At 45.1% G+C, this 14,527-nt stretch overlaps 1 protein-coding gene across 2 annotated transcripts in view; it reads right to left on the bottom strand.

Moving 5' to 3' along the window:
- NT5C3A (5'-nucleotidase, cytosolic IIIA) overlaps positions 1-14,527 on the bottom strand; it is a 68,842-nt gene that overhangs the window by 17,056 nt on the left and 37,259 nt on the right. Inside the window, exons 1-5 of one of the 2 annotated variants that reach the window (XM_077269288.1) lie at positions 12,660-12,704; positions 5,345-5,443; positions 4,138-4,207; positions 4,007-4,053; positions 3,512-3,597 (exon numbers count right to left, since the gene is read on the bottom strand). In XM_077269288.1, the coding sequence (XP_077125403.1) occupies positions 3,512-3,597; positions 4,007-4,053; positions 4,138-4,207; positions 5,345-5,443 (302 nt within the window). In that variant the 5' untranslated portion in view covers positions 12,660-12,704. Of the gene's footprint in view, positions 1-3,511; positions 3,598-4,006; positions 4,054-4,137; positions 4,208-5,344; positions 5,444-12,659; positions 12,705-14,527 lie in introns of those variants that run through there. The other variant, XM_077269287.1, reaches the window with a different exon arrangement.

Here is a 14,527-nt window from a genome sequence, read left to right as displayed (position 1 = left end):
CCGAGACCCCAGAGAAAATCCGACTCTGGGGGGCGCTATTCACTTTTTCCACAGCGCCGTTAATTAACGGCGCTGTGGTTTAAGTACCCTTAGCGGCCGCCGTTAAAAGGCGTATCGGCGGTCGTTAAGGGGCAAGGAGCAAAACGCTGTTGCGCAATTGTAAAATGAACTGGAGTATAAGTTGCTATCTGTGCAAAATAGGATCATGTTCACACTGGCCATTAACCAGACAAAGCCCAAGACAGAAACCAAATGAACCCATACCCTGCTGTAAGTAGATAAGCGCAATAGTGCATATAATAATGCACTTAGGGAGGCCACAGCCTCACCTGCACTTTCTTTGAGCTGGACCTTACGTTTACATAGCTTCTCATTTGCTGGGTATCCCTACAGACCCGGTCCTGCTCTGCCCTTATTCACATTGATGTCACTAACACATGGTAAGGTCTTAATACTAGACCTTAGGACCATCCAATTGGTGCTGGTGGTCTGGCTTTTACACTTTTTGATCAAAAACAGTGTTTACTATGTAAGTTATTCATGTGCACTATTGCTTTTACTTACTGAGGATATATGCTCATTTTGTTTCTGTCTTAGGATTAGAACATACTAAAGTAGTAAAGGGACTTACAGAGGAGGAAATGGAGTCACAGCTGCAGCCAGTGATAATCTGCAGCGGTCACGTGCACATGGACAGCACGCCATTACTGCGGACACAGAGAGAAGCGGGCAACACTAGAGCCGCCGCACTGAATAAAACATGATAGTGTAGGTTCTGTCTATTTCATTTCCTCCATGTGGCCAATTTTTCTAAAATAATGAAGCATTATTTTAAAATTGGATTCCCCTTGGCTGCCATAGGCACATGCTCAAATGAACTAGTCTGGGAGGGCGACGTCCTACACAATAATCCGGTCTAAACCTCTCCCATTTATCTAAGGCTACTTTCACACATCAGGTTTTCGCTGTCAGGCTCAATCCGGCTAAATTTAAAAAAAAAAACGGATCCGGCAAATGTTGCCGCTGGATCCGTTTTTTTCTCATAGACTTGCATTAATGCCGGATTGCGCTGGATGACATTGCGTTTCGTTTGTGTTTCGCCGGATAAGGCAAATCTGCCGTTTCCGGAAAAAACGTCCATAGCAACATTTTGGTCTCCGGTGAAAAAGCCGGAAGCGCCGGATCCGGAAAATGACGGATTCCGTTTTTTTAAACTGCGCATGCTGCAAATTTTTTTTAATCCAATAATTTAGATATGCTAGCCGGATCCATAAAAAAAAACAGATCCGTCGCATCAGTTTTTCACAATCTGCGCCGGATCCGGTTTTTCCAACATTCGCCGGATTGTGCCTGATACAAAAAACCTGATGTGTGAAAGTAGCCTTAGACATTCATTCCCATTTCCCTCTGTGTGTTTCACAGCTCGTCTCCATGTTACCTGTGACCCTGTGATGTGAATGCCATGAGGAAGCCTTCTATTCCCGGACTATACATTACAAAGGTCGGCGCTCGTCTGGGGAGCAGGCATGTAGCGGGCTATACATTGCAATGGTCGGCGCTCGTCTGGGGAGCAGGCATGGCATGTAGCAGACTATACATTGCAATGGTCGGCGCTCGTCTGGGGAGCAGGCATGGCATGTAGCAGACTATACATTGCAATGGTCGGCGCTCGTCTGGGGAGCAGGCATGTAGCGGACTATACATTGCAATGGTCGGCGCTCGTCTGGGGAGCAGGCATGTAGCGGACTATACATTACAAAGGTCGGCGCTCGTCTGGGGAGCAGGCATGTAGCGGACTATACATTACAATGGTCGGTGCTCGTCTGGGGTGCAGGCATGTAGCAGACTATACATTGTAATGGTCGGCGTTCGTCTGGGGAGCAGGCATGTAGCGGACTATACATTACAATGGTCGGTGCTCGTCTGGGGTGCAGGCATGTAGCGGACTATACATTACAATGGTCGGCGTTCGTCTGGGGTGCAGGCATGTAGCGGACTATACATTACAATGGTCGGCGTTCGTCTGGGGAGCAGGCATGTAGCGGACTATACATTACAATGGTCGGCGTTCGTCTGGGGTGCAGGCATGTAGCGGACTATACATTACAATGGTCGGCGTTCGTCTGGGGTGCAGGCATGTAGCGGACTATACATTACAATGGTCGGCGTTCGTCTGGGGAGCAGGCATGTAGCGGACTATACATTACAATGGTCGGCGTTCGTCTGGGGTGCAGGCATGTAGCGGACTATACATTGCAATGGTCGGCGCTCGTCTGGGGTGTAGGCATGTAGCGGACTATACATTACAATGGTCGGCGCTCGTCTGGGGTGCAGGCATGTAGCAGACTATACATTGCAATGGTCGGCGTTCGTCTGGGGAGCAGGCATGTAGCGGACTATACATTACAATGGTCGGCGCTCATCTGGGGAGTAGGCATGTAGCGGACTATACATTGCAATGTTCAGTGCTCGTCTGGGGTGCAGGCATGTAGCGGACTATACATTACAATGGTCGGCGTTCGTCTGGAGTGCAGGTATGTAGCAGACTATACATTACAATGTTCGGCGCTCGTCTGGGGAGCAGGCATGTAGCGGACTATACATTACAATGGTCGGCGCTCGTCTGGGGAGCAGGCATGTAGCGGACTATACATTACAATGGTCGGCGTTCGTCTGGGGTACAGGCATGTAGCGGACTATACATTACAATGGTCGGCGCTCGTCTGGGGTGCAGGCATGTAGCAGACTATACATTACAATGTTCGGTGCTCGTCTGGGGAGCAGGCATGTAGCGGACTATACATTACAATGGTCGGCGTTCGTCTGGGGAGCAGGCATGTAGCAGACTATACATTACAATGGTCGGCGCTTGTCTGGAGTGCAGGAATGTAGCGGACTATACATTACAATGGTCGGCGCTCGTCTGGGGTGCAGGCATGTAGCAGACTATACTTTGCAATGGTCGGCGCTCGTCTGGGGTGCAGGCATGTAGCAGACTATACATTACAATGTTCGGTGCTCGTCTGGGGTGCAGGCATGTAGCGGACTATACATTACAATGTTCGGTGCTCGTCTGGGGTGCAGGCATGTAGCAGACTATACATTACAATGTTCGGTGCTCGTCTGGGGAGCAGGCATGTAGCGGACTATACATTACAATGTTCGGTGCTCGTCTGGGGTGCAGGCATGTAGCAGACTATACATTACAATGGTCGGCGCTTGTCTGGAGTGCAGGAATGTAGCAGACTATACATTACAATGGTCGGCGCTCGTCTGGGGTGTAGGCATGTAGCGGACTATACATTACAATGGTCGGCGTTCGTCTGGAGTGCAGGCATGTAGCAGACTATACATTGCAATGGTCGGTGCTCGTCTGGGGTGCAGGCATGTAGCGGACTATACATTACAATGGTCGGCGCTCGTCTGGGGAGCAGGCATGTAGCAGACTATACATTGCAATGGTCGGCGCTCGTCTGGGGAGCAGGCATGTAGCACTGAAGATCTGACTTACCATTCAATCATGTATGGGAATTTCTCTGTGATGGTCAGCTCTGGATCTATCTCAATTGCATAGTATTTTTCTTTCAGTTCATGTAACTAGACAACCAAAATGAAGAGGAAGAACAGAGTAAAAATGGAGATAACTAGATTAGAATGTGCTCCGTAGTTTATTCATAGCGTGCCACCTTCTTTCTCCCATGGTGACATTGACTCCTAATAAAGCAATCTATGGCCTCCTTAGAGGAAACCGGCATTAAAGTAATAGATTAATACATTCACCAACACAGTGACTGGCGTTGTTGATTAAATCTAGACATTTTGATCAAACTTCTAAGGGTACGGGAAAGCAACCTTATTATTCGATGGGCCTCTAACACTGCATGCAGCAGCTCACTGGGGTCAATGTACCCACAACCTAAAAACTGGAGAAATGACCCAGCTACTAAAGAGCAGCTGTGCCACCATAGTCCGCCCCATTATCCTTGCCACACAACATGGTACATACCTTTTTTCGACATTCATCACTTACGTATTTGCAGTTATCGATTACATCTGGAGATGAAAAAGTAAATATTTTAACACCGTAACAAATGCATGGAATTACTTTTTGCAGAATTTTAGATGTAATATACTCACTATGACAAGTGGGACATCGTTTTCCATTGTGGGAAAATCGGCTTAATGTCATATCAAAATCTGTTATGACCTACGAAGTAAAAGACGATTGCACCAAATGACTTTCAGAAGACACAAGATCACAACGGTGTGTTTATGGATCCATCAGACAGAACATATTTAACCTTTTATGAAAGCACATGTGTAGGCTGTTCATTATCGTGTCCTAGGTTAGATATTTGCTGGGCCTGGGGTTATACACTGCGGCCAACGTGGACAAGAGTGGCAGAAGAGGAGGGTAAAGCAGAGCATCTGGAAAGACGGGTGGGGGAACTTCACACTACCTAAAAACCGGGAGTCACAACCCAAAAGGTACTGGCATGCATCCGCAACTGGACTTTATAGCAATAATCTTTGGGCGCAGTCAGACGGCCATATAAATTGGCCTGAGCTCAGACAGCAATGTTCACACTCTTGAGAAATAAGTGGTCATGCTCAGGTAGGGAGAGCTGCTGGCTAGTCTAAGCACTGCAGATTCTGTTTTTGCACAAAAAATAAAAACAGCAGAAATAAAAATGCATCAAAAATGGCGCATGTGAACACATCCTACAGCTGAAAACATGCTGCCCAAAATCCGGACATCACGATTCAGCTGTTAGGTGCTCTTTATCTGTGGTCAATGATAACGGACGCATTGGACTCCGGTTTTTAAATGGTGCCATTTAATTCCATCCTTTATAGTGATGAGTGAACGTGCTTGGGTAGTGAGTTATTAGGGCTGCTCGGGTGCTGAGTGACTGCGGCGTGCTCAAAAAATACGTTCAAGTCCCCATGGCTGAATGTCTCATGGCTGATCGACAGCCGCAGCACGTGCAGGGATTGGCTAACAGCCACGAGACATGCAGCCACGGGGACTCGAACACAGAATTCCACGATCATAGTCGGATAACTCCTTATCGGAGCACATTCGCTCATCACTAATCCTTGAAAGAAATATTTATATATTGTTATTGGGACTTTTTAATGCATTTGCTTTTCTCATGTAAAGTTTACAAGTCATTTTACATTTCACCCTGCGCTGGCTGCTTTCTTTAAGAGGCCGAAGCTTGCTCCATGGATGACTAGCACAGCATCAGTATACCACATGCTTATCCTGATAAAGGGATCGTCTTAAGACCTACAGTATGTAAGCTGATATCCCTGTGGCACTACAAGTCACAACACTTACCTGAAGCTTGGCTGCGCCTCCTTTGATTAATCCACATATTATCTCTTCAACTTTTGCCGGGTCCTTTATATGGACAGTTTTCTTCTGGAATTCTGGCATCTACAATTATTTAGAAAAAAGAAGAGCGGTAAGTACAAACTGAACACACATGAAACAACAACATCCCAGTGTATGACGTAGCGAGAGACATCAATTCAAAGGGAACCGGTCAGGAGAATCATGCTGTCGGAAACACAGGCCGCATAAACAGGATTCTTCCTTACTAGCAAAATTAGGACACAGTGTATTAACCCTAGAATGCGGATAAGGGGCCTTTTAGGCCCCGGCGCTTACCTTTTTGCTATTATCTGCAAAATTACTTTAGTCAGAATTTTGAAGCTCTAGGTATTCCTCAAGTATGTCATTGTTTGTAATATCCAGTTGTTCATATACCGGTAATTTTTTTGATAGGCATTTTAGTATAACAATGCTTTTTTTGGGGGGAACGCCACATCTGTACGGAATTGTTTAGGCCTCTGCTATTTTTATGATGCGCTCAGCAGTGTTTGTGTCTCCAGTTACTTTATTTGTAGTCAGGGTTGCTGGTGGAGGGTCCAGGAGGTGGATCATGCCATGCGAGGATGTCACATGATTTTGGGAGGGAGTGACAAGGCCATGACATCATCTCAGGTCCTTCTGAACACAGTAATGAGCTGCGTAGAGAGTAATGAGGACAGTATACACTGTGAGCTAATTGCGGAAGGACCTGTGAAGATATGATGTTGGGGAGAAGACTCATTTTCAGTCTCTTTGTTTCTATAAGAAGCTTGCAAAGGGTAGAGCTTGTGAGCCACAAAAATCCAGAGCATTGTACACCACCTACAAGAAAGTATAAAAGGGCCAGGAGAGAGAAAACAAAAGCGTTGTTTCATTTGTCCAAGAAATTTAGATAGGAAAACTGAGCGATATTGTACCACTTGTGGGGAAAATATCTGCAAAGAACATTCTTCAGAAAAGATAACATGTGAAAACTGTTTGGAAGACCAATAAAATTGAAAAGAAAAAGTTAGAAAAGAAATGTAGCTGCAGCTAGTTCACTCTAGATTTATATACCTTTGTGTGTTTTGATATCTTTGTTTGAAATGTGGAAAAAAAAAATGTTTTTTGCAAAAAATTATTATTAAAATATGGTGCATTATTCACATCTCATTTTGCAATTTTTAAATAAACTTATAAAAGTTATTTATGTGAATTTCTCCATATGATTTGCATGGGGGCCTAAATGGCCCGTTACATAAAAGTGTAGACTTGTGACATCACGCATTCTAGGGTTAAACTGACCTCCTGGCTTGTAATTGAAGGGTAAGTTCACACAGGGTGTTTTTGCTGCTTTTTTTTTCTGCAGCAAAACTTGATCATCTTGGCAGGAAAGAAGCTGCGTCAAAAACGCAGGTTTAGGTGTGTTTTTTTTTTTCTCTTTGTCCATGCTAATGTCCGTGGATTTTCAGCAGCAAAAACGCAGCAAGTAATGATACCTGCGTTTTTTTCAACACCCATTCAAGTCAATGGGTGAAAAAACGCAGCAAAAACGCTGAAAGAAGTGACATGCTCTATGTCCAAAAAACGCAGCAAAGCAGAAAATACTGATCAAACAATAAAACAATGTGTGTGCAGGAGATTTCTGAAATCTCATAGGCTTTGCTGGTACTGTAAAAAGCAGCTGAAAATTCGCATTAAAAAAGGAGCAAAAAAAAAACGCCTTGTGTGAACTTACCCGAAGTGTGTGATGATTAAAAAAAGGCTGTTCAGGTGCTGTTACTTGTAGTGTTTTACAGATCAATGAAGTCACAGTCACACTGACTCTGCAGGTCCAGCACCTCCCTATTTTACAGGAGTCTTTGGCTTTTACTCACAGACGGAGACGAACGCTCCCATTTTCTATGTATTCCAGCACTGCAGTAGTATCACAATCCTATTTTGGCCTATACCTGTCCACATGTGGAATGATCTATACGCTCTGACCTCCTATCTCTATGATGTAAAATCCTAAAATGGCATTCCTTGGCTGGCGCTCATGTTTTATTCCGGCAGTGACAGACATTTCTGATATGGTTGCACTAACAAGGTGACGTAATAATTGCAGGGTTTTCTGGTGAAGCCCACCTGGCAGTGCCTGACATTATTAGCCCGCTCTGTGACTCTTCAGCAGTGTGTGATATGGTGTGGGACATTTTCTTTTATTTTAGTCTGATTCGCACAAAGTGTTCAAATTTACAGGGACACACACATTTCTGGAAAATCAACTCGAAGTCGATTCTGGGCAAATCTGTTCCCTCATCCCTAGTAGAGACCGATCTGCACAAAATGACCTAAATTGAAGAGCTTGAATAGATGAGGAGTTCTGATTATTAGTGCTCAATTGCAAAAAACATAAATACGGATCCCTTGGTAGAAAATTTGTTTCCATCTGACATTGTTTTTTTTTTGTAGATACAGAACGATTTCCCAATCTCTGTTATCCGCACTTCTTTTGGAATTCAGAGTGGTGACAGCAAGTTGTGTAGCGCAGGAATCTGAGATGTGGAGCACAGTTTGTACTGGCATGTTATATTCCTGTGGATAAGAACTACCTGTACTGATCAAACAGGAACGCACAATAACAAAGCGGCTCGTGGGTGCGTAATGAGGCGAGGAATGTTTACATGCATTAGGCGATTATAATACCACACATGACTGACACAAAGGTGCTCAAAAGGATATTTAAAGCAGATCTGTCATCAGGATATGCCGCCCCATAAAGGGAAGCAAATTATCAGGGTAGATCCAACTGTCAGGCCCCAAACAAAGCCAGCACCTTCCCAACATTGTTCCATACCCGGTAATGTATTTGTGTGGCCTCCCAACTGTACTTTCGTGGCTATTATTCCTATGGTACAATATGTTTTAGTGCCATTTGGACTAAAAGATGGTTGGAGCGGAGATAATATGCAGCCTTTAAATAGGGTTGTTGCATACGGCACGCTGTGAGTCTCCGCTGATAGGATGATGGCCTCAGAAGCCGGAGATCGCAGCCTTGATCACACACTGTCAAAATCTAAAGAAAAGTACAGAATGATGAGGAGGGGGCGAAGACCGCGTGGTAAGATTGACACTAAGGTGGCTCAGATCACCTATGATCGTCACATTCAAATCACAAAGATAAAAAATATGTTCTCGCCCATAACCAGCAATCTAAGCTTAGCTCAATTTCAGGAAAATCAAAGGACAATCCTGGTTAATGTGGAGGAAAGAAGGACTTTATTCTCCTCAGCTCTGGATACAGAATGCCCACTGGATATTATTCAGTCTCCAGACCAGAAAAATAGAAGAAAAGGAGGGTAAAAAGCATGCACACACTACTCAGGACATAGATGCAAGCAATAATTGTCTAGAAAACGTTCTTCATGTTGCAAAATCCATTAGAAGTTGATAAACAGTGACATATGCTATGGCCTGCTGCCTCCTCCCTTCCCCCATCCATGTCCTTGAAAGACCTTGTCCAGCATTACACAGTTATGTATTTCACAGGGAGCTACAGGGGTTGTGAAAAGTGATCATCCACAGGATAGGCTGGCCCCCTAGGACGGGCTGGCCCCCTAGGACGGGCTGGCCCCCTAGGACGGGCTGGCCCCCTAGGACGGGCTGGCCCCCTAGGACGGGCTGGCCCCCTAGGACGGGCTGGCCCCCACTGATCAGCAAGTTGTTACCGATCCTGCGGACTGCTCATTCTCAACCTGGTTCTAGGAAACTCAACAGCTTCGTAAAAGTTGTTCTTTTTACCCAAATGAAAGCACAGAAGTCAAATCTCACCAAGTTCTCCCCTCTTGCACAGCCCTGCGCCCGGGTGACTCCAGAACTCCCATTAAGAGTCAATGTAGTGGAAATGAGGCGCACAAGCCTGACCTCTGCTCCATTCAGATGGGGCTCTTTACAGTGTTTCTCGGCATCGGTGGGGTTTCCAGAGTTTAGACCCTGACAGATCAGGAAGTTCACCCCTTTCCAGTGAATAGAGGGTACTTCTTGTACAAACCCTTTAAATGTGTAATTTCTTTAGCAGTAACAGTTATGGAGAAACTGTTACAACGAACATCTGATTTTATACAGTGATTTTCTAATGCAGAGCATAATCCAAACCGGTCCCTGAAGCCACGTGATCACAGCACCTAAAATTGTGCCACCACCAGCACACTGATCACTAAAAATACACAAGATCCCAACACCGGCCTAGTAAAATCTCCATCATATACATTAGTTCCCAAAAAACAGCACTTTAACCCCCAATGCACAGACTGCAGACCACCACAGAACGCCCAGCATCTTCCCATTATACTACGGCCCTTTTTGAAGCATCTTATTGAGCACTCGATTCTCTTGTATTGCCATGAAACGTTTAGAGGTCTAAGGTTGGGTTTAGACCACGTGTGTGTCCACGTTGTTGGACGGCCGATCTGCAGACCTGTTACAGGCCAGCAGGAAGAGGCAGCCGCCGGTCAGTAGGGCTTTGTCATTTTACAGCACAGCCATACAGCCTGCCTGTCCCACAGTTTCTAAATGAAAACCATCAATCACTTCAAAGTGACACACTGAAAAATGCCTTCTGAAACCATCAAAATGTGCGAGTGGTTTGGTCTACAGACCCCCATAAGGTAAAGTAGCAATTTAATGCACTCATACACGAGAACACGCACATGTGGTTCCTGAACATTAACCCAGACCACCTGAGCCACTAATCGTGCGATCCTGGAGTAATGGCGGACCGGTGCATGCAGAGCGTTCCTGTGTAACGCTCACTGATTTTCAGGTTCTCCCAGCTATCCAAGTAGTAATATTGTTTTATTTGGCGACTGCGTTCCCTTGGGTAATCAAAACACTAGGGTTATAGTAATCTGACTAAAAGTCAGTAGGCACGAGAACAGCAAAAATGTGTACTAATCCTTAAAAAGGTTCTGTACCACTACAGACATGTAATTTCTGGGCCTACAGGACTTGTGTACCAAAACTAAAGCCGAGGTTGTATCATACAAAATGCTAATAACCAAGAATACGTAGAAAGAAAAACCAAAGAAAACACCAGAACACCTAGCGCTCCGGCCTCAGCACCAGACATAAGAAACTAAGGCCTGCGCAGGCTATTGGGAACCGTGCTTCTGCCATTCTCCTCACACACCGGGGGGCAGGGACCGCAACATTCCTTGGGATCCTCCTATTCTATGTAATCATTGACTGGTATCCAGAAAGATCAAACTGCTCCATAGCGGAAGCACACCGGGAATGGCAGTCACCGAACACCGTTATATATATTCTAGTTTGTCCCCATTTTAATGTAAGATTTTGTAAACCATATATTTTCTGATACAGAGCAGTTATTCTCCTCGTTCCATTCTCATAGTTATGGGATGACATTTTGGCTGACATGTCCTCCAGCAGGGCAGCTTACCCGCTCATGGCATACACAACATGGCTAGTGAATGGCAGCAGGGAATCTGGAGCTCTATACCAGAACATCACAGCACAAACCCAGAAAGCCATTTGATTAAAATCAGCACTGAGATTTGGACCTAAAATAAATGGTGCTGAAATGTGGAGATTTACTGGAAATCATATCTACACCTATAATACAGTGACGAGTAACAAGAAGGAATCAGACAGGGCCACAATAAACCAGGTAAATATGAACACGTGCCCCCTGGCGACTTCACCATGGTAACGATTGATTAACAGCAAGCTAAGACCTTGCATACATCTGTTCTCTTTAGTTTCCCTCCCTTAAAGGGAACCTGTCACCATGAAAATACAGCCCAATCTACAGGCACCATGCTATAGAGCAGGGGGAGCCGAGTACATCGATATACATTCTTGTGAGAAAACATTCAGCATAATCTGTTTCTTCATTTGAACCTCTGTACTTCCTGGGATTTTCAGTCCACTGGGTGGTCCTATCAGGGACTGTCAGCTTTCCATGTATAAGTGTGCATACAGAGGTAGCTATCAATCACTGATTGTGTAGTGGGCGGTCCTATCAGTGACTGACAGCCTTCCATGTATATGTGTGCATACAGAGGTAGCTGTGAATCATTGACGGTGCTGTGGGTGGACCTATCAGTGACTGAGAGCCTCCCATGTATATGTGTGCATAGAGGTAGCTTTTCGGTCCACTGGGTGGTCCTATCAGGGACTGACAGCCTTCCATGTATAAATGTGCATACAGAGGTAGCTATCAATCACTGATCCTGCAGTGGGTGGTCCTATCAATGACTGAGAGCCTCCCATGTATAAGTGTGCATACAGTGGTAGCTGTCAGTCACTGATAGGACTGCCCACTGCACCATCAGTGACTGACAGCCTTCCATGTATAAATGTGCATACAGAGGTAGCTGTCAGTCACTGATGGTGTAGTGGGTGATCCTATCAGTGACTGAGAGCCTCCCATGTATAAGTGTGCATACAGAGGTAGTTGTCAGTCACTGATAAGACCACACACTGCACCGTCAGTGATGGTACAGTAAAAGGGTTGTTCACCACTGAAAACTATTTTCTCTCTTATATGTACAAATTTTAGCTAAAAATCATTCGTATAATTTGGTTTCATGAAAAACATTACACCTTTTGCCTTCTATAGTCTGACAGTGCACGATGAGTTAACTAAGAATCCATCAGTGAGCTAATTCTGGGAGACTAGTTTTTTTAGCTCCTGTCAGCTGATTTATGACCAAACTAAAGTCTGTCTGCAGGAAAAAAAAAAGAACCTGTAAAAGTAACAGTGCAAAACTTTTAAATGAAACAAAATTGCAAAAAATATATCTAGACCCAAATCAATGCATTAATGGGAAATAACAAAACCTCTCCCCACATGATTAATAACATTCCTACAGAGATAAGACAAATCCTACAATCACTGGGATGGCTGCAGCGTGATTTCCCAGTCACTTTAGGTAAGCTGCTGCCCCCCTGCCCACATACAATGCCATCGGCCCCGCTCTGTATATATTTATAGAGATTATTCCATTACACCCGCACTCAGATTATTAACTAACCTTACCGGAGACTAAACGGATATTACAGCAATTACTAGGAGAACTCGCCAATTACTGACTTGGAGTCCAACACAGTCATTTATGAACAGTAAAAATGGAGAAACTGGTGAATGCATGTCTAAAAAACAAACTCCATCTAAAACCGTGTAAAAGAGCCAAATTCACACATGTCCCCCCAGCAGCCCATCCTGTCCTCAGTAGCCTGGCTGGCAGCCATTGTGGCCACCAGGAGCAGAGTATGTCCATGGGCAGAGCAGTCTTACCACGAGAATCCCTGCAGCAGCTGACGAGAGAAAAGAAACTTGTGCTGGTGTGCACAGGGCTTATATAGTGCGAGCAGCAGATAAGGGTGTAGCCAGAGGCAGGCCCCGAGCTGACGTACAGCGGCATAGCTGGGCCCGCTGCCATCCCTGGGAGCCTGGCAGGGATCAGGGGCTACAAGCTATTCCCATCCCTTGGCTCAGTGACAGGGACAGGTTTTGTTTTTCAGGCTAATGGGAAACTCTCTTTTTTGCAGATCTAATGATATTCTTGCTGCATTAATCACTGCTGTACACAGACGCTTCCCAGCCTTGAACTCTTGGAAATGGAAACTAAAGTGTTTCGTTTCTTGACCACTGCCGGCTTTGTGAGGCCCTTGGATGTTTTACTCGCTTGCTAAGGAATAGTTTCTATGGCTAAACCAAGCACAAACATTGCAGCATGCAACCCCAACACTCACAGGTCCATAGAAGTAGTAGCTCGCCTATAACACTCACAGGTCCATAGATGTAGTAGCTCGCCTATAACACTCACAGGTCCATAGAAGTAGTAGCTCGCCTATAACAATCACAGGTCCATAGATGTAGTAGCTCGCCTATAACACTCACGGGTCCATAGAAGTAGTAGCTCGCCTATAACAATCACAGGTCCATAGATGTAGTAGCTCGCCTATAACACTCACAGGTCCATAGAAGTAGTAGCTCGCCTATAACACTCACAGGTCCATAGAAGTAGTAGCTCGCCTATAACACTCACAGGTCCATAGATGTAGTAGCTCGCCTATAACACTCACAGGTCCATAGAAGTAGTAGCTCGCCTATAACAATCACAGGTCCATAGATGTAGTAGCTCGCCTATAACACTCACAGGTCCATAGAAGTAGTAGCTCGCCTATAACACTCACAGGTCCATAGAAGTAGTAGCTCGCCTATAACACTCACAGGTCCATAGAAGTAGTAGCTCGCCTATAACACTCACAGGTCCATAGAAGTAGTAGCTCGCCTATAACACTCACAGGTCCATAGAAGTAGTAGCTCGCCTATAACACTCACAGGTCCATAGAAGTAGTAGCTCGCCTATAACACTCACGGGTCCATAGAAGTGGTAGCTCGCCTATAACACTCACGGGTCCATAGAAGTAGTAGCTCGCCTATAACACTCACGGGTCCATAGAAGTAGTAGCTCGCCTATAACACTCACGGGTCCATAGAAGTGGTAGCTCGCCTATAACACTCACGGGTCCATAGAAGTAGTAGCTCGCCTATAACACTCACGGGTCCATAGAAGTAGTAGCTCGCCTATAACACTCACGAGTCCATAGAAGTGGTAGCTCGCCTATAACACTCACGGGTCCATAGAAGTAGTAGCTCGCCTATAACACTCACGGGTCCATAGAAGTGGTAGCTCGCCTATAACACTCACGGGTCCATAGATGTAGTAGCTCGCCTATAACACTCACGGGTCCATAGAAGTGGTAGCTCGCCTATAACACTCACAGGTCCATAGAAGTAGTAGCTCGCCTATAACACTCACAGGTCCATAGATGTAGTAGCTTGCCTATAACACTCACAGGTCCATAGATGTAGTAGCTCGCCTATAACACTCACAGGTCCATAGAAGTAGTAGCTCGCCTATAACACTCATTTATTCTTCATAAAATCCCAAATACACATGTAAATAAGAAACTTTATATCTTTTACATGGGAAATTTGCTCCTCCTCCCAGACAGATCTTTTATTCGCAATTCACAGGTAAAATCTGTCTATAGGAAATAAAGACTTTCCCATTTACATTGATCGGAGATGACAGTTGGTGCCCATAAAGTTCTATGGAGAGTGGAGGAAGGAGGAGGAAGGCCACATTCTGATTC

Source organism: Ranitomeya variabilis, chromosome 6, assembly GCF_051348905.1.
Source record: "Ranitomeya variabilis isolate aRanVar5 chromosome 6, aRanVar5.hap1, whole genome shotgun sequence".
In the NCBI taxonomy this organism is placed as follows: domain Eukaryota; kingdom Metazoa; phylum Chordata; class Amphibia; order Anura; family Dendrobatidae; genus Ranitomeya; species Ranitomeya variabilis.
This window is presented reverse-complemented; position numbering and strand designations above follow the sequence as displayed.